Source organism: Amphiura filiformis, chromosome 6 (assembly GCF_039555335.1).
Source record: "Amphiura filiformis chromosome 6, Afil_fr2py, whole genome shotgun sequence".
Taxonomy (NCBI): Eukaryota; Metazoa; Echinodermata; class Ophiuroidea; order Amphilepidida; family Amphiuridae; genus Amphiura; species Amphiura filiformis.
Window position 1 is genome coordinate 22,739,697 of NC_092633.1, and position 25,893 is coordinate 22,765,589.

General features: G+C 37.7%; 2 protein-coding genes across 2 annotated transcripts; one reads left to right on the forward strand and one right to left on the reverse strand.

The window, feature by feature from the left end:
• Window positions 1-551: 551 nt before the first annotated feature.
• LOC140155156 (uncharacterized) lies at window positions 552-16,201 on the reverse strand. The gene is made up of 4 exons (XM_072177881.1): window positions 15,729-16,201; window positions 4,987-5,083; window positions 2,160-2,527; window positions 552-1,394 (listed from the first exon to the last, which is right to left on the reverse strand). Exons 1-3 carry the CDS (start codon window positions 16,059-16,061, stop codon window positions 2,496-2,498), a joined length of 462 nt encoding a protein of 153 aa, XP_072033982.1. The 5' UTR covers window positions 16,062-16,201; the 3' UTR covers window positions 552-1,394; window positions 2,160-2,495.
• A 4,925-nt stretch (window positions 16,202-21,126) lies between these two features.
• On the forward strand, window positions 21,127-25,414 carry LOC140154229 (uncharacterized). The gene is made up of 2 exons (XM_072176828.1): window positions 21,127-21,954; window positions 25,081-25,414. The coding sequence occupies exons 1-2, from the start codon at window positions 21,207-21,209 to the stop codon at window positions 25,224-25,226; spliced, it is 894 nt and encodes a 297-aa protein (XP_072032929.1). The 5' UTR covers window positions 21,127-21,206; the 3' UTR covers window positions 25,227-25,414.
• The last annotated feature ends 479 nt before the right edge of the window (window positions 25,415-25,893 follow it).

Sequence of the window (25,893 nt, forward strand, 5' to 3'; positions counted from 1 at the left end):
TGTTGTTATTCAAATACCTGGGTGCCGAATTATGTATTACATCAGAAACTAATTTTGTTCAAATAAACATAGTTTTACACCAAGAAAACAATTCGAAAAGTGATCCCGCCTGGAAATCGAACCCAGGACCTCAAGTTTACGAGACCTGTGTCATCTACTCGACCACGGGAGCTTTATGATTAGGCTGGTTGAAATTCGAACCTATAAGTGGTCACTTAAACGTATCTCCTCCCCGCAAAAAGCGGCGAACCTGGTGAAAATTATGTTTATTTATATGATTTCCATCGATCATGCTGCTGTATTTCTATGCTAATACCTGGGTTATGTATCTGTCTGCAGTTATGTGTAACATGAAATATTAATGCTGTCTTTCCAGTACCTGAGTGTTCAATTATGTACAATTTCAGAGACGTATTTTGTCTTTCCAAGGGAACGGCAAGTCGCCGAATTATGGTGGCAAGTTATGGGAGAGAATAAGACCGTGTGAGGGTAAAGATGAATTTCAATGAGAGTTATTTTTATATTTTGAAGATTCCTTTTAATAATTACATTATACCTAATCTACATTGTATTAATATTATAAAATAGACAGTTTTGAGACAGTTCTTTTATACATTGTGGCGATTTGTTTACATACACAGAACGGTTCATCTTCGGGAGACTCTTATCTTGCCTATTCCTTTTTAACTTAGGTGTATACTACTTTCATTTGAAACCTTTCATTGATTGCATTGGGGTGTCAGCTATCCTTTGGTCACTGGAAAAAGGTTCTCGTTTTGAGGCCCTTTTGGCAATACTTCTAATATTCTATGGTCGATAGAAATGTAGTCTTTGTGTTTTCCGCCAATTTTTCAATTCACGGTCCTATTTACACTATCATTTTAAAATCCAACTTTTTTGGCGACTCAAATTCATGTGGCTCTCGTCCATTCTCATAAGATGAATACTTGATATAGGCCTGTTCTTTTTTCACATTATTTATATTATATACAATTTCCATCTTTTACAACGGTAAAAAATCTGAAATGAAAATCTCCGCACTGATACCGGTACCGGTACTTTCTCCTGCTATGCAGACTGTATCAAAATGATTGGTACCCATTACTATTGGTGTTTATTGAACACAATTTGTAGTTTTATGACATATTAAAACATTAATCTACAGATTTATTGAATGTTATGTTGGTATTTTGATGTGTCAGTCTTGAATCACTGAGCACTGATGGGTGATATAGCCTGTATACGTACACAGTTTCTTATTATGTACAAATGATTATTCTGCGCGAATTCAATTAATTGGAGAGGACATCACGGTTGCAGTGTATTTGCAGTATAGGTGCAACGTTATCCCTCCAAGACACGTGCATGTTCGAAGGTATTCGGTTCCTTATTATCTGTTTAAGAAGAAGAAGTACAACGTTAATTACTGTAAGCGCATTATATGTCATAAACAGAAGGAATAACTTATTAATAGAAATGAAGACTAATGTAAGAACATGGATGGTGAAGACTTAAAAAGACACTATCGCTATTAAACAGATAATTATGGTAGAGCTTTTTTTGTGGCTTTCTTACTGAATCTATATACTCTATATACGCAAAAACATCGCCACTCCAGACCACCCTCGGGTTATTTGCATAAAATAAAAAAACTTAGACGAGGGGTTTCAATTTTTACTTGAGGAATGGCGAAAAAAACAACGGCTGAAAAGCACCGGAAAATTTGAACGTTTCTTGTTGCAGGCACCTCGGGTTATCCACGCCCATACAAATGGGTGCTATACATTTAAATCGGGGAATTTGAGAGACATTGAAGTTCTGGAAGAGCACATACAAATTATACGATGGCTGATGTTGCCTAACTTGATTATGCATGTGTGTTAGCGCAGAGGTATGACCACGGTTCAGGAAATTATTTATCCATAAAATTAACGTCAATAAATCTGGAGGTCTATTACTCCGAAGAATCGCTATTCCGAATGTTCAATAGTCTGATTTTTGTCTGAATACAGTAATTTCCTACACCCAAATCATGCTACCGGAAATAAAAAACGCTCGTATATGATTACTGTATTCAGTCTATCAAACCTTTGGAATAGCAAACCTTGGGATTACCTTCCGGGCCTGCATAATCTACATTTAAAAATACTTATTCTCACCTGAGAAACAGACCACTCCAGCACTTACATCAGCGACATATTGCTCCGGTTCTACAATATTATACTTGCAATCATCTATCATATCCTCATCCCCACTACATTCAATATTAGTCATGACAAATGTTGGCACCACTTGTGCTTCTTCGACCAATGATGGCTTAAGATTAATGGCGCCATTTTTGAATCCAAGTTGGCGACAAATGACCTCGGCATCTTTAAGATCCCATGATTCCTCAGATATAACACCCCATTTGTTCTTGTGTTGAAATTCGATTCGACCCTCATTAGACAGTTTGCCTCCATTAAGTTGTAACTTAAATTCAGAGTCAGACTGCTTCAAAGGAAGTTGGCAATAACAAATACGCTACCTGCAAATGGGGTTGAAAAAAGGAAGATAGGTAAAACAAACAAGCAAACTCTGGGAGAAATCGTCAAAAAGGGCAAAGTGACCGAGCTTAAAAATGTACGAAGTATATAGGTATGCAGCCTAGAACATGTACAAAAGTATTACAACATTGGTGAAAAAAGAAGCATTTGGCAAACTGTAAGTTGGACATCCCATCCAATATCCTATCGATTTTACAATACGTACTAGACATTATGGCAATGTTCTTTGCATGAAATAAGCAAGAAACTAGTTAATGGGGTGGATGGTGTCACCTGTAACGCTGTAGTAACATCATACACATTATTCCAGTGCTTACAATGGCGGAAAGACAGAAATCTGTTTGAATGTAGAGACGAAGTTACTTTAGTCCGCAAACTGTCCAGATGCCTTTGTAATGGTCACCAACTGGTTGAATTGGTTTCTGCAAAGTATCAGAAAAATTGGGTTTGGGAGAATGATTCGTGGATGTATCGGGAAAGTCGGGTGGAAGAAAGCACAGCACCACCCTTAGAAGACAAAGGTCTTTCAAGGTCTGGGGGACTCAGAAGAGAGAACTGTCACGTGGCTACCCCATAACGTATCGGATGACCTTGAATTACTCCAAAACATTATCATATGTGTTCATTGCGTGTTTTTACCATGTCTTTTATGGAGTAACCACGAGTAACCTGCGTCCCCCAATCCTTCCAAGACGTCGGTAACCTCTTACTATTATTTTCGTCGAAGCACCACTTCCGTACACATTTGTCTGCAAACATCATCCCGAGAAACCAATTAAACCATTTGGCGACCATTCTTAATGCATCTGGACATTTTATGGACTAACGTTTCTTCGTCTCAAACTGATTTCCATTATTCAGCCATTATTATAAGCACTGGAATATTCGCATGATGTTGCCACATGTGACACCTTCCATGACATTGATTAGAATGATCTTGCTTTACATGCAAAGAACATTGACATCTAATACGTAGCCTAATGTTAAATGTTTGACGAATATTCAACTTACAGTTTGCCGAATTCTTATTTTTCAGCAATATTGAAATGCTTTTGGCCAGTGTGTGTAGAACATGGAAGAGCAGGCCCGTACGCAGGATTTCATTTGGGGGTGCTGATTTTGAAAAAATGGACTTTTTCCAAGGGGGCAATTTTGTGAAGAAACGTGGACTAAAATTTGGACTTTTTTGTCCAAAAAGCATTAAAAAACCTGGTTTTTTTTTGTTCGTTACGCTGGCAAATTGGGACTTTTGTATACTTGTCCGTATTTGGGGGGTGCGTCGCACCACTGCATCACCCCCCCCTGCGTACGGGCCTGTGGAAGAGGCGTTAGCTTTCTTGGCGTTTTCTTGTTTTATGGTATCAAAAGTCCACTATTTAGCCATATCAACTTTTGACAGGGTAGTTTAGAAACCTGCTTCGCTCGCTTTCGCAAAACTCTTGTCAACGTCACTCAAAATCCTGCAAAAATATTTAAAAGGGCTCAGACCATATTTGGTGTGCAGTAAATAAGGGCACTATTCCCCATGTTTATCAAGAAACAGTAATAAAACCCACAGAAATTTACTTCGTGTGTTCGAATTTTACAGGGTCTAGATATTCCATAGCGATAGTGCTTATTTTTCGCTCACAAATATGTCTCGTCATGCAATTTTCTGTGAATTTCTTGAAAACATGTCTCAACCTAAATCTGAAATCTGGGGAGTATAATTAACGAGAAAGTGACTTTTGAGCGTTGTTTTTGCCACTGTTTCAATGCCCGAATTGAACAGGTTTGTGTACAAAACGTATTTACATGCATCGCACGATGCGTGGATGAAGATCGAATTATAATGGGTCAGGATTTCCATAGCGATAGTAAAACGTGCTTCTGTTTCGTTCTCAAAATCACATCGTCATGAGATTTTCTGTGAACTTCTAGAAAACATGTCTCCACCTAAACCTGAAATGTGGAGGGGCACAATTTGAGCGTTGTTTTAGCCACTGTGTATGTGCCGAATTGAACAGGTTTGTGTACAAAACGTACCCGCATGCATCTCGACCGTAGTGTGGCCGATTGCGATGGTTGAAAATCGGTGTTCAAGTTTACGTTGTTGATAATCAAAATTTCAAGGAATTTTTATCATAATTTGATTGCTTTTAACTTAATTTAGTCCCCAACATGTGTTGTTTACTCCATTGGGCAGCGTCAGTGGGCGTCAGTGCAGTAAAGGGAGTAGGTCAGTTACGTAATTCAATTAATCCCCGGTTTTTAAAAAACAGGGGATTAAGGCCTTAGCAACCGGAAGACTGGTGAAGCTTGTTTAAACTGTTTCAGTATTTAGTATTAGTATCAGTACAGCGGGTATTGGCTTACACTGAGAAAGATAGGCATATGGGTGTGTTAAAAGAGGCTTTTTTTTCATTTTCCGCCGGGGAACCGAACCTGTTTCTCTGCCTACCTTTGTGAGTCAATTTGCTTTTCTTTAGCTTAGTGGCTTTAACCGGTCCTTTGTAAATGGAATTAGGTTTGTGAACTGAAGAGGCGCGGCACAATTCCTGTGATAAAAAAAAAAAAAATAAAGTCATTGGTACAAATTCCAAATTATATATATTAAGGCATTTTGTCCACTTTTGAGAAAACCTTGTTTGAATATTGTTATTGTCGTTGTGATAATAATATTAAATATTAATAATGATATTAAATAATAATAATATTAGATAATAATAATAATAATAATAATAATAATAATAATAATAATGATAATAATAATAATAATAATAATAATAATAATAATAATAATAATAATAATAATATAAATAATAATGCTGCTGTTGTTGTTGTTAGGGCTCATTCGCTGTTGCGTTTAATATTAAAATGCCAAACTATAATTATACAGATAGAAAGTTCACGAAGCGTAACGTGCAATATGTTTTCATAGATGTATTATGTTAATCAAATAGCGATATAATGGCATGACAACCACTACAAATGTCCATATTTAGAATACAATTTGAATTTGGAATTGGAAAACAGATAAATATGACATACATAATATATATCCCTCTCCCTCCCCTCGGTTTATCCTTCGTGTAAGAGAGCACCAAATTAATTTGTTTGAGAATGCTCTTATCACTGGTTCATGTCAGTGTCAATGTATAAAGAATAGGTATGTTGCCCAATGTGAGCCTGTATCAATTAACAGCAAAGCATACTGAAAATGATAATGAAGCCAGCTCCCTTATACGGAACATATATATAATTCCTAAACAAATAAAAAGGTATGTCATGTTTAGTATTATTCATTCCTGGGACTGTGACAGTGTGCCAGACAAGGCATTCACTAGTTATTAAAGTGTCAATGTGTCAGCCAACCATTACTTTCACGTGTGAGTCAATGTGTTTGCCACTTTGTTAGCTTAGTAAAGTCTTAAGTTCTTTCATGTCCTGTGACAATGTGCCAGGCAAGCCGTAATTGTTATTCTTTCTGGCACTGTGATAGTGTGCCAGGCAAGCCGATCATTACTTTCACATGTGTGTCAATGGTAAAAACACTTTTAAGGCTCGTTAACATTCGTATGTTTTAAACTAATTTGTGCTCTTTCTTCCTGTCACTGTGACAGTGTGCCAGGCAAGCCGATCATTACTTTCACATGTGTGTCAATGGTAATAAGGCTCGTTAACGTTCGTATGTTTTAAACTAATTTGTGCTCTTTCTTCCTGGCACTGTGACAGTGTGCCAGGCAAGCCGATCATTACTTTCACATGTGTGTCAATGGTCAGACACTTTTAAGGCTCGTTAACATTCGTATGTTTTAAACTAATTTGTGCACTTTCTTCCTGTCACTGTGACAGTGTGCCAGGCAAGCCGATCATTACTTTCACATGTGTGTCAATGGTCAGACACTTTTAAGGCTCGATCGTTAACATTCGTATGTTTTAAACTAATTTGTGCTCTTTCTTCCTGTCACTGTGACAGTGTGCCAGGCAAGCCGATCATTACTTTCACATGTGTGTCAATGGTCAGACACTTTAAAGACTCGTTAACTTTCGTATGTTTTAAACTAATTTGTGCTCTTTCTTCCTGGCACTGTGACAGTGTGCCAGGCAAGCCGATCATTACTTTCACATGTGTGTCGATGGTCAGACACTTTTAAGGCTCGTTAACATTCGTATGTTTTAAACTAATTTGTGCTCTTTCTTCCTGTCACTGTGACAGTGTGCCAGGCAAGCCGATCATTACTTTCACATGTGTGTCAATGGTCAGACACTTTAAAGACTCGTTAACTTTCGTATGTTTTAAACTAATTTGTGCTCTTTCTTCATGGCACTGTGACAGTGTGCCAGGCAAGCCGGTCATTACTTTCACATGTGTGTCGATGGTCAGACACTTTTAAGGCTCGTTAACATTCGTATGTTTTAAACTAATTTGTGCTCTTTCTTTCTGTCACTGTGACAGTGTGCCAGGCAAGCCGATCATTACTTTCACATGTGTGTCAATGGTCAGACACTTTAAAGACTCGTTAACTTTCGTATGTTTTAAACTAATTTGTGCTCTTTCTTCATGGCACTGTGACAGTGTGCCAGGCAAGCCGATCATTACTTTCACATGTGTGTCAATGGTCAGACACTTTTAAGGCTCGTTAACATTCGTATGTTTTAAACTAATTTGTGCTCTTTCTTCCTGTCACTGTGACAGTGTGCCAGGCAAGCCTATCGTTACTTTCACATGTGTGTCAATGGTCAGACACTTTTAAGACTTTGTTAACTTTTCTTGTGCTCTTTCTTTCTGTCACTGTGACAAAAGGAATGGGGCGTCCAATAGGAGATTTGATGTGATGTGATGAAATCCGGGGGGGGGGGCATTCAATGCATATTAGTAAACAGTAATAAAATCAAAATCAAAACCACGCAAGTTGTGTTTTTATTTCTAAGCTGGGCATACTTTAAGCAAAACTGTTTCGAAGTAAATCTAGCAAGACCGAAATTAGAAGCTTTTTACAAAATCAAGCCAAATAAGGGGGCCCCGCCGTAGCGGGCGCTCCCTCCCCCCAAAAAAAACCCCGACAAGAACTATTTAGAAATAGGTAGTTAAGCTTATTATCCTCTTCAGCTATAGGATTATTGATTGGTTTAAACAGTGTTTGATGATATATACTTGTCGCACCGAATTGAGATACCTATGAATACGACCTTCACGCACAATTTATAGAATACAATTTGCCGAGTTTACGGCTCATTCGTAGTGTCCAGTCACCTATAGTCAAAGAATAGTTATTTACAGTTTCTTACACAACAAACAGTTGCTAAATAAATGTGACAAATTTAAGGTATGTCATGTTTAGTAGTGATTCAGTATTTATTACTTGGACTGTGACATTTTCGTTTTGTATTAACTTTCTTTCTGAAATATTTGAATACATTTTTGTATGGTAATTCTATTAAATATTAAAATTATACAAAAGTAAGCAAATCTAGGTGATAGGCCCAATTTATCATTCCTTGATCACCTTTTCTTTAAAACTAATATGGACCGCTGCCAAATTCTTTAATATTGCTGTAGTGTAACCCCAAAGCTGCAGTGTTGCTCAATAACTTCGTAGTTATGCGGAGGCTTGGGGGTATGTATGTGCATACTAGATTTTGAAAACTGACCACATACCCTCTTTTTCAAATTAAGAAAAAGTAAGGATCAGCTTGCCTGGAAGAAATAGCTAAAGAGCATACATGTAAAAGTAGTGATATGCTTGCCTGGCACAGTGTCACAGTGCCAGGAAGAAATAGCTAAAGAGCATACATGTAACATTAATGATATGCTTGCCTGGCACAGTGTCACAGTGCCAGGAAGAAATAGCTAAAGAGCATACATGTAAAAGAAATGATATGCTTGCCTGGCACAGTGTCACAGTGCCAGGAAGATATAGCTAAAGAGCATACATGTAAAAGTAATGATATGCTTGCCTGGCACAGTGTCACAGTGCCAGAAAGAAATAGCTAAAGAGCATACATGTAAAAGTAATGACATGCTTGCCTGGCAGAGAGTAACAGTGCCAGGAAGGAATAGGTAAAGAGCAAACATGTAAAAGTAGTTATACGCTTGCCTGGCACAGTGTCACAGTGCCAGGAAAAAATAGCTAAAGAGCATACGTGTAAAAGTAATGATATGCTTGCCTGGCACAGTGTCACAGTGCCAGGAAGAAATAGCTAAAGAGCATATGTATATGTAAAAGTAATGATATGCTTGCCTGGCACAGTGTCCCAGTGCCAGGAAGGAATAAGTAAAGAGCAAACATGTAAAAGTAGTCATACGCTTGCCTGGCACAGTGTCACAGTGCCAGGAAGAAATAGCTAAAGAGCATACATGTAAAAGTAATGATATGCTTGCCTGGCACAGTGTCATAGTGCCAGGAAGAAATAAGCTAAAGAGTATACATGTAAAAGTAATGATATGCTTGTCTGGCACAGTGTCACAGTGCCAGGAAGGAATAGGTAAAGAGCATACATGTAAAAATAATGATATGCTTGCCTGGCACAGTGTCACAGTGCCAGGAAGGAATAGGTAAAGAGCATATATGTAAAAGTAATGACATGCTTGCCTGCCACAGTGTCACAGTGCCAGGAAGGAATAGGTAAAGAGCTTACATGTAAAAGTAATGATATGCTTGCCTGGCACAGTGTCACAGTGCCAGGAAGGAATAGCTACAGATCATACATGTAAACGTAATGATATGCTTGCCTGGCACAGTATCACAGTGCCAGGAAGAAATAGCTAAAGAGCATACGTGTAAAAGTACTGATATGCTTGTCTGGCACAGTGTCACAGTGCCAGGTAGGAATAGCTAAAGATCATACATGTAAAAGTAATGATATGCTTGCCTGGCACAGTGTCACAGTGCCAGGAAGAAATAGCTAAAGATCATACATGTAAAAGTAATGATATGCTTGTCTGGCACAGTGTCACAGTGCCAGGAAGGAATAGGTAAAGATCATACATGTAAAAGTAATGATATGCTTGCCTGGCACAGTGTCACAGTGCCAGGAAGGAATAGCTAAAGAGTATACATGTAAAAGTAATGATATGCTTGCCTGGCACAGTGTCATAGTGCCAGGAAGAAATAAGCTGAAGAGTATACATGTAAAAGTAATGATATGCTTGTCTGGCACAGTGTCACAGTGCCAGGAAGGAATAGGTAAAGAGCATACATGTAAAAATAATGATATGCTTGCCTGGCACAGTGTCATAGTGCCAGGAAGGAATAGGTAAAGAGCATATATGTAAAAGTAATGACATGCTTGCCTGGCACAGTGTCACAGTGCCAGGAAGGAATATGTAAAGAGCTTACATGTAAAAGTAATGATATGCTTGCCTGGCACAGTGTCGCAGTGCCAGGAAGGAATAGCTACAGATCATACATGTAAAAGTAATGATATGCTTGCCTGGCACAGTATCACAGTGCCAGGAAGAAATAGCTAAAGAGCATACGTGTAAAAGTACTGATATGCTTGTCTGGCACAGTGCCAGGTAGGAATAGCTAAAGATCATACATGTAAAAGTAATGATATGCTTGCCTGGCACAGTGTCACAGTGCCAGGAAGGAATAGCTAAAGAGTATACATGTAAAAGTAATGATATGCTTGCCTGGCACAGTGTCACAGTGCCAGGAAGAAATAGCTAAAGAGCATACATGTAAAAGTAATGATATGCTTGCCTGGCACTGTGTCACAGTGCCAGGAAGGAATAAGTAAAGATCATACATGTAAAAGTAATGATATGCTTGCCTGGCACAGTGTCACAGTGCCAGGAAGAAATAGCTAAAAAGTATACATGTAAAAGTAATGATATGCTTGCCTGGCACAGTGTCACAGTGCCAGGAAGGAATAGCTACAGATCATACATGTAAACGTAATGATATGCTTGCCTGGCACAGTATCACAGTGCCAGGAAGAAATAGCTAAAGAGCATACGTGTAAAAGTACTGATATGCTTGTCTGGCACAGTGTCACAGTGCCAGGTAGGAATAGCTAAAGATCATACATGTAAAAGTAATGATATGCTTGCCTGGCACAGTGTCACAGTGCCAGGAAGAAATAGCTAAAGAGCATACATGTAAAAGTAATGATATGCTTGTCTGGCACAGTGTCACAGTGCCAGGAAGGAATAGGTAAAGATCATACATGTAAAAGTAATGATATGCTTGCCTGGCACAGTGTCACAGTGCCAGGAAGGAATAGCTAAAGAGTATACATGTAAAAGTAATGATATGCTTGCCTGGCACAGTGTCATAGTGCCAGGAAGAAATAAGCTAAAGAGTATACATGTAAAAGTAATGATATGCTTGTCTGGCACAGTGTCACAGTGCCAGGAAGGAATAGGTAAAGAGCATACATGTAAAAATAATGATATGCTTGCCTGGCACAGTGTCATAGTGCCAGGAAGGAATAGGTAAAGAGCATATATGTAAAAGTAATGACATGCTTGCCTGGCACAGTGTCACAGTGCCAGGAAGGAATATGTAAAGAGCTTACATGTAAAAGTAATGATATGCTTGCCTGGCACAGTGTCGCAGTGCCAGGAAGGAATAGCTAAAGATCATACATGTAAAAGTAATGATATGCTTGCCTGGCACAGTATCACAGTGCCAGGAAGAAATAGCTAAAGAGCATACGTGTAAAAGTACTGATATGCTTGTCTGGCACAGTGCCAGGTAGGAATAGCTAAAGATCATACATGTAAAAGTAATGATATGCTTGCCTGGCACAGTGTCACAGTGCCAGGAAGGAATAGCTAAAGAGTATACATGTAAAAGTAATGATATGCTTGCCTGGCACAGTGTCACAGTGCCAGGAAGGAATAGCTAAAGATCATACATGTAAAAGTAATGGTATGCTTGCCTGGCACAGTGTCACAGTGCCAGGAAGAAATAGCTAAAGAGCATACATGTAATGATATGCTTGCCTGACACTGTGAGGTCTGATACATTGACACACATGAAATTGGGTTGCCTGGCACACTGTCGTAGTGCCAGGAAGAAAGAGCACAAAAGAGGTACAGAAGCTAACTTATTCTTTTAGTTAGACATACCCTAATGATCGGCTTTCCTGGCACAGTGATGCAATGCCAGGAGGAACTACCTAAAAATAACAACTTGTGAAAGTAATGATTGGCTTGCCTGGGACACTGTCACAGTGACAAGAAGAAAGAGCATAAATTAGTTAAAACATATACGGAAGTTAAAGAAGTCTTAAAAGTGTCTGACCATTTACACACACGTGAAAGTAATTATCAGCTTGACTGGCACACTGTCGCAGTGCTAGAAAGAAAGAGCATAAAACAAACATACATTGACTCACACATGAAAGTAATGATTGGCTTGCTTGCCAGTGTCACAGTGCCAAATAACTAAAAACATACTCATTGACACACATGAAAAAGAAATGATCGGTTGGCACACTGCCAGGAAGAAGTACGGAAGTTAACATAGTCTTTTAGTGTCTGACACGTTGACACACCGTAATGATTGGCTTGCTTGGCACACCGTCACAGTACCGGGAAGAAAGAGCACAAAAGAAGTACAGGAGATTAACGAAGTCTTTAGGTGTCTGACGCATTGATACACCGTAATAATTAGCTTGCCTGGCACAGTGTCGCAGTGCCAGGAAATAGCTCAAAACAAGACATTCACGTAAAAGTAATTACGGGAGTTAATGAAGTGTCTGACACATTGACACACAGAAGTAATAATGAGCTAACCTGGTGTTAATGTGCCATGAAAGAAGAGCCAGAACATACGAAGTATTAATGTTTCATGTAACGATAGGATTGTCCGGCACATTGTCACAGGACACGGAAGAAAGACTTACTTAAGATAACTCACACATGTAAGTAATGTTTAGCTGACACATTGACACTTTAATAACTAGTGAATGCCTTGCCTGGCACACTGTCATAGTCCCAGGAATAAATACTGAAATAATACTAAACATGACATACCTTTAATAATTTGTTTAGAAACTATGATGTTCCGTAAGGAGCTATAACTCCTATATACTTTGACTGCGTTATCATTTTCAGTATGCTTTGCTGTTAATTGATACAGGCTCAAATTGGGCATCATTCTTATTCTTAAATTGACATTAACGTCATGAACCAATGATAAGAGCATTATGAATCAAATAAATTTCGTGCTCTCTTACACGAAGGATACACCCTCCCCTCCCCCTTCCCCACATACTCCAACCCCCCACACATGTAACAATTAGCAAGTGACACGTTAATTTGTAGTGATTGAGACGCAGCTCAGCTCAGATCATTTTACTTTAAAATATTTAACCATTTTCCTCGGTAAGTTGCTTTACATAATTGGTAGAAAGGGTTCCTCTCTTTGTTCATTACGTGGTAGTTCCCCTGAAACATTGTTTCATATTTTTTGTGATTTTGTACAAGTTCAACCCATCTGGGATTCTCACCAGAATTTTGGGTTATTCCTTCATGTAATTTTACACGAAATTAGGGTTAGGATTAGAGTTAGGGTTAGTTTAGGGTTAGGATTAGGGTTAGGATTAGGGTTAGGGTTAGGATTAGGGTTATGATTAGGATTAGGCTTAGGGTTAGGGTTAGGATTAGGGTTAGAGTTAGGATTAGATTACACGAAATAATTACATGAAGGATCGACCGAATTTTGGGTAAACTTCATTCTGATTACAAATTCAACAAATTTGAGATTATGAGCTATTAATGTTTGTAATAGCCCTTTACTCTTATATCTTTCTGTGCTGTAAATTCTATCCCAAACTTTCATGCTTTCAAATCATTAATCTTACCTAAATGTAGTGTTGAATTGAATGCAATTTGGCAAAAAAAGAGGAAAATTAACACAGAATTTTAAAGAAAAGTAGATTTTTAAAGTGCATATTTTACATGTATATTGTTTCCAATTCTTATTGTTGCATTCACTTGTGATTTTATGTAGGCCTAATTTGTGATCGTTAAGGGAGGTGTAATGAGCGTGAACCTGGTTTGGATGCAGAGGGAGTGTGCCTGTAACAGACACAGCCACCAGAAAAGGACCAGCTCAGATCGCGCGCCAAATAAGTTTGCAGTCCAGAAATTTCATTTTTTTCTCAGCCTTGCAAAATATAGGCAGAGGTGGGAATCGAACCCGGGACCTCGGTGTTGTAAAACCTACTACGTTACCACTGAGCCAACTGACAATCAGCTATGAGAAGTTTGATAGTAATCCTTGATATTGCTGAATAGAATAAATCAATACTGATAGGTCTATTTATCTAATGTACGATGTTATTCAAATTGGCCTATAAACTAGGAATATAATGTGAAATGACTATCAATCGATCAATCAATCAAGTTGTCAAGTTATCAACAATCAATAATAAACCGACGTAGGCCTATCATGGAATATTACTAACTAGGCCTACTAACTAATATACCAAATAAATAAAATAAATAAATAAGTCAGTAAATAAATAAATAGGCATAGGCCTAAATAAATAAATAAATAAATACATAATGCAGAATGCAGTTAGTATTTTAGTTGCAAAATTCCAAACATTCTATTCACACATTATATTATAATTTTCTGCTATACACGCAAAGGACCTGTGCCTTTAATATGTCCGCGCCTAATCAATAATGAGTCTTTCACCATGCTCACACACCATGTTAAACTATTGTATCCCTGCAAGTATTATCTACTGACCAAGTCCTAACAATGAATGAAATGGATGCTATAACGTACCCAATCAAGCGAACATATCAAGGTCATATCAGGGCGTTATACAAAGAATGGTCAAAGGTCAACGTTTCCAAAGAAGTATAGTAATAGATGTAGACACAAGCTTTCGTGCGGGAAACATAAACACATAGTCGTCAGTCGTGTGGTTTTTATGAGATTTGATACGGCGCTGAAGTCTATTGGCTGTCCCAAAATCAGTACCAGACCCGGTTTCCAGACGGCAATGTGTGTGTTGTTACAAGGAACGCAAACTCATTTTATCAATGAGTGAACCACATAGAGGAATACGACATCTATCGTGAGCCAATCTGCATTCTGTTGCCTGCAAAAGCCGACGATCAGGTAAAAATTCTAAAAGCAGCGTGACTAGATATTTGCGTTAATTTCATGATACGTGTAAAACGCATTGAAAACGCATATTAGTAAATCACCCAATCGAATGTTAACGTAGGTATGTGGAAAAGAACTGCAATAACAATAACAAACTATGTGCCCAAAGAGTTGTCTTTGGCATGTCGCTTTTTTGAAATATGACCAAAAATATCAAATTTTGGAAAAACGCCCCAAAATTTAAAACAAACACGAACCTTCCAAAATAAATATATATTAGCACTCGGCGGCCCAGTCACTACCTGCCGCTGTGATTTGGGGTAACTCATTGCTTCCCCTCTCCAGATACCGGAACTTCAAGGTCGCTCATACCCCAGCCCTTAAAAACACAATACGAAAAAAATAAAGTTAAAATGATTTTTGTTGGATCCCACAAAACAAAAATCCCATACACGTTCACACACTTGGTGGTGCGTGGTTCTTAAAGCACCTTTGTTGTCTCAACGTATCCAAGTATTATTGCATGATATTGACTCAAGGTGAAGATATTGCAGATCATGCAATACCTCAGCGTGCTTAGTGAAAGTTATAATGGATGCGTGGCGTCTACGTGAAACAAGAGCGTGATTCACGTACTGTTCTTTAGCTTTTCAATCCAGTGAAATAACAAAGAATATTTCTAATTTTTTTCAAACATTTAAAATATGCTCTCAATATAATACTGTTACAACAGTACCGTATTGAAAGCCTATTTTAAATGCTTGAAAATTTTATACTAGGCCTATATTATAGGGTTATCTATAGGGTTATCTATATAAAATCTATCGGGTTACCAATGGGTGTCGGTAAACCGAAGACCTCGAAAACGAAGACCTCGAAAATGAAAACCCCGAAAACGAAAACCCCAAAAACGAAGACTCCGAAAACGAAGACCCCGTTTTGAATGCTTTGTGATGCATATCAGACCAGGTTTTGGGGTCTTCGTTTTCGGGGTCTTCGTTTTCGAGGTCTTCGTTTTCGAGGTCTTCGTTTTACCGACACCCAGTTATCAATGATTATTGGGGCCGGCTGTAAAACTGTATCTTTGTGCAATGTACAGCATCAATAGGGCCTATATTACCTTCCAGCATCTCGCTTTTGGAGGACTGAAGTGTCGCATAGTACCATTGAAAATCACATGATCCGGAACACATGACAGACTCGCGCTATTCAGTTGACAAAGCTCAGTGAAATCTTGATAGTTAAATGACATGCAATCCGCACGACTCAGACATCTCAAGGCACACTTCTGTGAGGTACTAACATAGACATTGTCAATCACGAAATCTCTCAACTCAATACCAGGTGTGACTTCAAAGTCATATCTGCAATGCCTGTCGCTTAACCTCTGTGTCAGAACACTCTCAATACTGGCGTTCAAGAACCAGATGAAAAATACGAAGTAATTGATCATGTTGATGTTAACTGATAAAGATATCAATTGCTCTTCAGCGACAAATAATTATGGTTTGATGTAAAGTACTGCAGTACTGCAGGCGTTGACGGCCTTGCTAATGATGATTTTCCATTTCAAAATTAAAGACAAGTTATCATTATTAATCTTAAACAAATTTAATATCATGGTTGGTTTCACAAAAAAAATATCAGTTGTCATGACGTTAGGTCTATACATATTACTAATAGAGCAAATCGTCATGACAACTGATAGCTACTGTCTGATAGCAATAAGATAGTGAATTATTTAAGCCCTTACTTGTTGCTAGCATGATGGTTGCACTAATGCTATACATGCATGCACTTGCCATTTTTTTAATTTACTAATAACTATATTTGCTATTGAGGTTTTTGTTACACGATTGGGTCCTAGGGTTTGGACTTAGTGTTATGTTGAAATAAATAGATAAATGATGATATTTACAAAGCGCCTTCACATGTATTCCGCTGTCATATGTAATTTGTAATATGTCAGCTGCCATACAATGCCCTAGGCATGCTCATACCTTTGGGCGGCGCTCAATGGACAATATTCCTATAACAGCTCCCCACTTCACCCCTGTGATGTAGCCTAGAGAGAGGCAAGTGAGATGAAGCACCTTCCCCAAGTGCACAACACGATGGCACAAACCCTCCGATTGCAAGATAGAGCCTGTACTACTGTGCCCCGTGCCCCCAAAGGCAGTTGGTTATAGGTTTCACTGAGGAAAGTACAACAAGGACAAAATGAGCCCGAACTAGTGAGAAGACGATGAGGCCGATCGATCTAGAGAGAGGACGAAATGGACCCGATCTAGGAGAGGACGAAATGGGTCTGATCTAGGGAGAGGGCCAAAATGGGTCCGATCTAGGGAGAGGGCCAAAATGGGTCCCATCTAGGAGAGGACGACATGGGTCTGATCTATGGAGAGGGTGAAATGGGTCCGATCTAGAGAGAGAGATGGCAAAATGGGTCTGATCTAGGGAAAGGACGAAATGGGTCCGATCTAGGGAGAGGACCAAAATGGGTCCAATCTAGGGAGAGGGCAAATGGGTCCGATCAAAATGAAAGAACGAAATGGGGTCGATCTAGAGAGAGGACGAAATTGTTCGGATCTAGGGAGAGGACGAAATGGATCCGATCTAGTGAGAGGACGAAGTGGGTCCGATCTAGTGAGAGGACGAAATGGGTCCGATCTATATATGAAATGGGTCCGATCTAAGGAGAGGGGGAAATGGGTCCGATCTAGGGAGAGGACGAAATGGGTTCGATCTAGGAAGAGGACAAAATGGGTCCGATCTAAGAAGAGGACGAAATGGGTCCGATCTGGTGAGAGGACGAAATGGGTCCGATCTAGAGAGAGAACGAAATAGGTCCGATTTAGGGCGAGGATGAAATCATGTACGATCTAGGGAGAGGGCGAAATGGGCCTGATCTAGGGACATCACAAAATGAGTCAATCTAGGGAGAGGATGAAATGGGTCCGATCTAGGGAGAGGGCGAAATGGGTCCATGGACGACATGGGTCTGATCTAGAGAGAGGACGAAATGGGTCCGATCTAGGGAGAGGGCGAAATGGGTCCGATCTAGGGAGAGGATGAAATGGGCCTGAGTACGACATGGGCCTGATCTATAGTGTGTAGAATTCAAATATCATATATAGGCCTACTTTTGTAGGCCCTGTGGTTCTTGGTTTATGTTGTAAAGAGGGCTGAAGCAACAACACTTTTGTAAATATACATAACTCATTAAACATGATGTTAACAATAATAAATCAAGCAAGTTTTCATTTTCAAGTTTATGATTTGTAGAATGAAATTTTGCAAACATCAAACTGTTATTTTTCTATTATATTGATTTTGATAATGAAAATCGATCTTTTTTTGGCTGCTTCGACCAACAATACATCGATAGTTTATTTAATCAATAAATAAGAGTTGAACTATGATAATCACTATTCATGCACTCCTCTGTAAGGCAGGAAACTAATTGGCAAAAATATCAAGGTATCATTTACAAAAATTTTGCATATCTTGAAAAGTATTGATATTGATGCTATTTATATAATGTTGGTATCATTTTAAAGTTTATTGTATAGTGCTTGCATCTTAATCCATATCATGAAATGTCAAAAATGCGACTTGTTCCTGGTTTTGTCAGAACGGGTCACATATAGGGAAAGTCTGTATCAACTGTGTCGCTCTAAAGTTCCGTGACCGTGGCATATTCAACTGCAAGCCAGAAAAAATACGATTTAAAATCTTGTTATTCTTTACCAAAAATGCTGAAATAATATATATAGTAATACCTGCCAGGAAGAGTCTCAGTCTATTTTCAGCTGAAATAACAAGGTAAAGTAGTGAAAGAAACCATACACTGGCAATTTTGACTGTTTAACGTTGAGTTCTATGCGGGATTTAATGTTAAGTTATGACAAAATTGCTCTGTTGACCTACAAACATATCAAATTTATCTGAGCAGAGAAGATGATAAAAGAGGAGATCGCTCGATGCCCACATCAAATAAATAATGTGTGCATCCGCCTATTGATGGAAACAATGATCTAATCCGATTGATCAACTAATACGATAAGTGGCTTTGCTAGTCACGACTGTCTAGCTCTAAACGGCGCATGCCCTGATATCAATTTGTTACGTCACTACGTCAGTTGACCGCGAAGTATAATTTCTGTATTGTTTGGCATGACCGGCTGCTAAGTTTGAAACGATATCCTTGTGAAAAAGACCAGCATTTTGGATCCAAATAGCACTTTTGGACACGTTTGGACACAAAACTGGAGTATATGGAGAAACTGACAGGAGTTTGAATTACTGATTACACTAGTTTTAAGTTTCCGTAAACTGCCGCAAATATTCAAATGGTTATCATTTAAATTTCTTTTCCTTTGACCTTATATTAATTTTACTGGAAAATTAATTATGCTTGACTTTCCATAACTTAACAAAACTTTTGATTTTTTTTAATGGGAGTTGCGATATATATAATGCCTTTTCACTCGTTTAAAATCATGGTCACCCTGGTTAGTATTATTATTTTTTAAAGAAAAAAAGCATGATTTGACTGCGAAATTGGGAATTTAACGATCTACTTCCGTGTGTGGAATATTTTCTCCACTAAAGAGAACTACCAAATCAGTCGCGCGTGTGGCGGATGAACAGATTACCACAAAGGAAGTTTCAAGTGGTGTTTTAAGTACACCAAACAAAGAAAAGTGAATGGATGTTAACTGTGGGTAATCGGATTATATGTTCGAGCGATCTCCTCTTTTCTCATCTTCTCTGATCTGAGGTGTAAGTTCCCAGCAAACACAAAACGTTTTCAACATCATTCGCAAAAGGTTATAAAAGGTTGTCAGAAAACGTTTAAATGTCGGGTTATATAAAGGGTATATTAAGATTATAAAACGTTTTCATAACCTTAAAACACCTTTTTTTGATAATCTACTGCCCAGCAAACAAAAATGTTTTACAGAAAACGTTTAAATGTCGGGTTATATAAAGGGTATAAAAACGTTTTAATAACATTCCAAAAACATTCTTGAAAACTTGATACAAAACATTCTAAACAGAATGTTATTTTGGGAGTTGAAAAAATATTTTGCGAATAATGTTTGCCCAAAATATTTTCAATAACGTTTTAAAAACGTTTTCATGACCTTTATATAACCCGACATTTAAATGTTGTTAAAAGGTTTTGCAAAAAACATTTTAAGAACATTTCTGTGTTTGCTGGGTTCAAATATTTTAACATAATGTTATTTAAATATTGACACAATATTTGGCAAAACTATTTGCAAAAATAACTTACAATAACATTTTTTGAAAACATTTAAAAATATCGTTGTAGTGTGTTTTCATACAAAACATTTTAAAACGTTATCATGACCTTTATATAACCCGACATTTTAATGTTATTAAAACGTTTTTACCTAAACCAAAAGCCAAAATATAACTTATTCAAAACGTTTTTAAAACGTTTTTGTGTTTGCTGGGTTAGGACAGAAAATCGGGTTTGAAAAAAATCAGGTAACCAATTTAACCATATTATAAGATCGTACATTATGGCTTTAAGATTCCTGCTTTGTTTTAAAATCACCAAAAACGTCACTTTTTGGTTGATTGAAAATAAAAATAAAATAAATAGTAAATTACAGCTTTTATTACAAGACAGACAGCTAACAAAAAACATTTTAATTATTCTTCACACATGCACATTATAAAAAATAGCCCATTAGCCTAAGCCCTACCTACATCAAATCTCCATTTGATGAAAAATTGTACCTTTTTTTTGTTTTTGTTTTTTTGGCAATAAAGTAAGCAGATTCTGTTTCTCCATTACCATGATTACTCTAATAAACAAAAGCCTTAATTTTTAGACTATCAAAATTTGTTGTTTTTTGTTGTTTTGATATTTGCACACATATAGATAGGCTAATACACATAAAAATAGATAGGCCTATAATCAGGGATATCATAAATATATCAAATGTTATCAAAATGTTATCATAATGTCATGAAATGTTATCAAAACGTTGTCTAATATCCAAATAGCGATTTGGAATAATTGTATATAGGTTTATATATAGAAACATAAAATTTTTCACTTTTTATTTTTGTGCAATAACGCGGAAATAATTAAATTTAGACTTTTTCATGTTTTGGTTGACATTGTTGACAACCAAAAGGTGGCCTCGTTTATTTATATTTAATCAAATTGTCATTGTCATTTTAAACTGGACAACAGTGAGCCACTGTTTTGTCTGTATATTTTTGAAATGTGAAAGTGCATACCATGTGTATTTTTAAGTTGAGTTGTGCGTGTCAGTTGCGGGTCCATGAATGCGTGGCGCGTATTGCAAAATAGGGGAATCCCAACTCTGACATGATGGCTTTCGTTAGTCGGGGACTTCCCAGTCAATTCCGTAAACAGAGCCCTAGCTGGCGCGGCATATAGTGCATAGTTCATTCTTTTATCACGAGATTCATACATGTATACGCAGTTTCTATCATATATCGTTACCGTTGCATCATGCACAATACATGCAGTTATCAGACAGGTTCAATGCAACAATAAATCGAGATTCAAAGCAACTATATAATCATCATGATAATGATTGAATATATTGTTTTAAGCGTGTTACTAATATTTGACTTTCAATGTGGAGGTATTGCATCCAATAGTAGCGGTTCTGGTACCCGATTTTCAGTTCGCATCGAAGAAGTGATCAATGGATCTTACATTGAAATCGGTGTCCAGCAATCTGATGATGACAGAGACAGTGACAATGTTTGTCCACCTGGACAGTACTTAAGTGATGACCGGCGGCAACTACGAAGCAAATTTAGGACTAGAAGGGACCGATACGACAGCAATGGATTGAAGCATATAAATGGACAAGGAAGTACAATATCTCGAATGAAAAGAAGCAACAAATGTAGGCATTGTTCTGTTTGTTCGGAGGAACAGGTTGTATTGTCATCATGTACTGCTACAGAAAATACTCAATGTGGGATTTGCATAGATATTGGTAAGAACACAACATGTCAGAACGTGAACAGGTTATTTCCGCAAGACATTCCAATTTTCAGTGTTGAAGATCAAACTTCTTTGTACCCATCAAGACTATCAAAAGCCTTCGAAGAAGCTGATAATGGTATTCAAACTCGTGTGACAACTTCAAGCAACTTATTGGCTGAATCTGAGGGTGATAGTTCCGACTTCATAGGAGCTCTAGCAACGGCTGCCTTATCACTGGTGATGCTTGTTATTTTAATGGTGACAGGACCTTTGGTTATTTATTTAAAAGTTCGAGATTGGTGCAGGTATAGAAGATCTCCGCAACAAGACATAGGTAGGCCATTAACGGTACCAACAAACCACGCAAACATAAAAATGCATGTTGTCCAGCACAGTTGTTCATAATTAAATTAAATCTGTTGGGAGTTTCATTGGTCTTTATCTTCAAATTTGGATAAAACAGGACGCAAAAATTAATGTGTCGCAAAGTCAAAGTTGAGCCTGACTTGAGTATTTTGTTTTAGCCTGGTTAGGACGAGCGTGTTTGCAAACAGAACGATCGTTAAAACAAACACACAAACAAACAAGTTTAGTACCCTACATAAATTAAGGGCCATCATTGACCAATGTTCAGAAATTTGACACATGATGTTTAACTTTTAAACGTGTTTACAAAGTGAAGGCAAAATTGTTTTTAGAAAAGTGTTTAATTTCGAAACACTCTTTTTGCAGTAATGGGATTGCGTATTAAGATATTAATGTGCAAAGGGCATCGTACTCTCTAAATGTGAAAGAGTGAAAAACAGCTCAAAAAGAGTGGTTTTTCCACTCCTCCTTGGAGCTGTATGAGTGACCACTCCTTTTAGAGTGAAATTCACTCTTCAAAAAGAGTGAGGAAATTCACTCGAAAAAAAAAAGAATGAATAAAATCACTCTTTAGGGAGAGTGAATTTCACTCCAAAAGGAGTGGTCACTCATACAGCTCCAAAGAGGAGTGGAAAAACCACTCTTTTGAGTTAATAGCTCTGAAATAAAGAAGTGAAAAAAAAAAAAAAAAAATAATCACAGAAATAGGCACAAAATGTTCATTCATTCATGTATTTTTGTGAGCAAAGGAATTACAACACAATAAGTATTTTTACATGTTAATTAAGATTAAAATGGTAATTTTGGCATGCTTAAAAGCTTAGTGACGTAGGACTAATATATAGGCCTAGCATCACACATGCAGGTAGACGTGCTGTACTATAGTAAAGCCTTTTGGAGACTGGTCAGACATAGAGGCCTATAGTCCTCTGTGACTTTTGGCATCACACATGCAGATATAACATGCTGCAGTATATAAACATGATAAATTAGAGACTGGTCAGAGATAACATGCCTCTGCTTTGGCCTGGCCCTATGGCCTAAGCCTAGCTAGGTATGGCCTGGCCTTGCTGCATGCGATCCTGTGGCTACTGGTATGTATAGCATGACTAGCGCATCGGACTCGGAGATGTGATCGGGTACATACTAACAATAAAAAGGCTGACGCAGTATAACAAACATTACAATTATTACACAAGTACACTCAATCATTTACAGGTTTATGAAGTAATACATGTACCAGGTATGCATAGCACTCCATGAGTGTGCCACCGTAATGCCGGACCGACAATGTGAATCAATGTGTTCAACAAATGAAGAAGCTTCATGGGTACAATTATCACCTTTGAGACAGTAACATCAGATTTTAGTTGTCGTTTACAATCTGCAATGATTCAACATATAAATAAAATAGTTCAAAGTATACTTACCGACGAAAATATTGGCTATTTCTTCGCCAAACTGCCTCGCCCATTCCTGACTACTGACAACTCCACCGCCATTGCTGCAACGATTAATTCGCCGAATGAATAATCACAATTTTTTCGTGCGAAAATCCGGCTTTCTGATTGGCTGTACGAACTGTGGATTCACTCCGCAAAGAATGATTCTGATTTCACTCTGAAATTGAGCGGTAATTTTGGATCACTCTGTAAGGAGTGAATCTATAGATTGACCGAATAGAAGCTTTTTTTCACTCTAAAAGAACGACTAACCACTCGAATAGAGTGAGAATGAAATCACTCCAAGTTCCGAGTGAAATTTTCACTCTTTACATTTAGAGAGTATAACACGTTTTAAAGCTTTTGAATGGAAAACAGTTGATCTTGATCATGTTGACCTTGTTCAGTTTCTAAACATCTGACATCTATATTCTAATCATATCGTTTCTGAACGCATTCTTGCCTTCACTTGCTAAAGACTGTTTGTGCAGTGTACCCATTTCGATGTTTGGACATTTAAATTTAGCCTGCAAGTCAAACATTTTGAGTTTTGCAAAAACATTTTACAAAAACATCCAGAGTCAGAGTGCATCTTTGGAAAGTTTATCATCAACTTTGATGTTGCGACACATTAGTTTCCAAATGGCACCTCTAGCATTGAGCTACATGCATATTTACTTATAGTGACAACAGAAGGTACTCCGAAGGGTGGTAAAATAACTTGTCTCGGGCATTGTGTCTTTTCTGAGCGTGCCATGTCATTGCTGAATTTGGTATCTCACTCAAATCTCTGCTTAAATGCCATGATGGTGTAATGTTCACAGAGAAGATGATTATACACAAAGCTGCAAAGTTGTTTATTCATGTTATTACATTATAACAATTTTTATTCATGATTTCAATGCATATTATTAATCATGTTAAGGGGGTACTACACCCCTGCCCAATTTTGTGCCCATTTTTGCCTTTTTCTCAAAAATTATAGCGCATTGGGGACAAGTAAGATATGTATATTATAGGGGCAAGGACTACAACTACTGCACTGGAAATTTTATTTCAGCACAGACAACTGTTGTGGAGTTACAGTCAAAAATGAGGGAAAACCAATATTTGATCAATAAATCAATAACTACTTGCTTTGAGTTGTTGAATTTTCAGTACAGAAGTTGTAGTTCTTGCCCCTATAATATACATATCTTACTTGTCACCAATGTGCTATAATTTTTGAGAAAAATGCAAAAATAGGCACACAATTGAACAGGGGTGTAGTACCCCCTTAACAACTGCTTTATAGGCAGGCCATATGAGATGTGTGTTGTATCTTCTTCTTTGTGAACATTATGGCCTACATTGGCGACGAGGGTAAAACTTTGTTTTGTGATATTTCTTAGTGAAGTCAGTACTTTGTGGACCTCTTTGTGTCGACGTTGATATTACTTTCTACAATATCTCTTACACCATGAGTTAAATGAGCGGACTTGTAACTCCTCACCTTTCAACACCTATGAAGATCCTGCCGACTACGCCAATCATCTTCTTTGTGAAATGTGAACATTACATGCAGATGGCTTTTGTTTTTTCACTAGCCTAATAATATTGATATTTCCTCACATGTTTGTAAAATTATTAGTATTTTCTTTTTCTTTTTTCAGAAAATGGTCATTGCTGGCATTATGTAGGCCTATGCTGCTATAAACAGTCGTATGAGACGGGGTATGAGACGACTCCTTGTGACGCAAATATAAGTCAAGAAACTCAAACATTGAGAATAACAAGAAATCCTGTACAAGACGTATAAATATGACATGCAGGGAGCTCAGAGCTTTCAAACCATATGTTACAAAATGCCCAACATGATGATCAGAGTAATGGAGAATCTAGCTGAGGCGACTCTTTCGTATGCCTATCTGGAGATTATCCAGGACAAGAACACAAGCAATGACTTATCTGTTCATACCAGAATACTTGACATAGCAACAACACATATTACTAGGAATCATATATTGCTCCGAAGCAACCATAGCATCACAGTATAATATAGGCGTATATTTTTTTATTCCAGAACACTGACCCTTTAGCATGTTTAGATGAACTTGCTTGTTATAATTGTCGGGCTTAAGTAGCAGCAGGTCAAAAGATGCACGTATTTATTAGTGTGTGTGTGATGATATTAAAAAGAATTAAGGTACCAGTTATGTTCTACCCTGTATATCTTATATAAACAAAGACAAATATGTCAAAACTAAAACAAGCTGCCAATACCAGTATACCGAAAATCAGAGGTAGCCCTTTTATGTACTAATCAATGAAAGCACGACGCTATAGTTTTCTTGTTCGAGAACGCTATGTGTATTAATAAATCAATTAGGCATACATGCAATGGAACAGACTGCAACTTTTGAATTTGCATCTTCCTTGGACTTTTGGATCATCATGTCTTTATTTCTTGCACGATTTCAACAAAT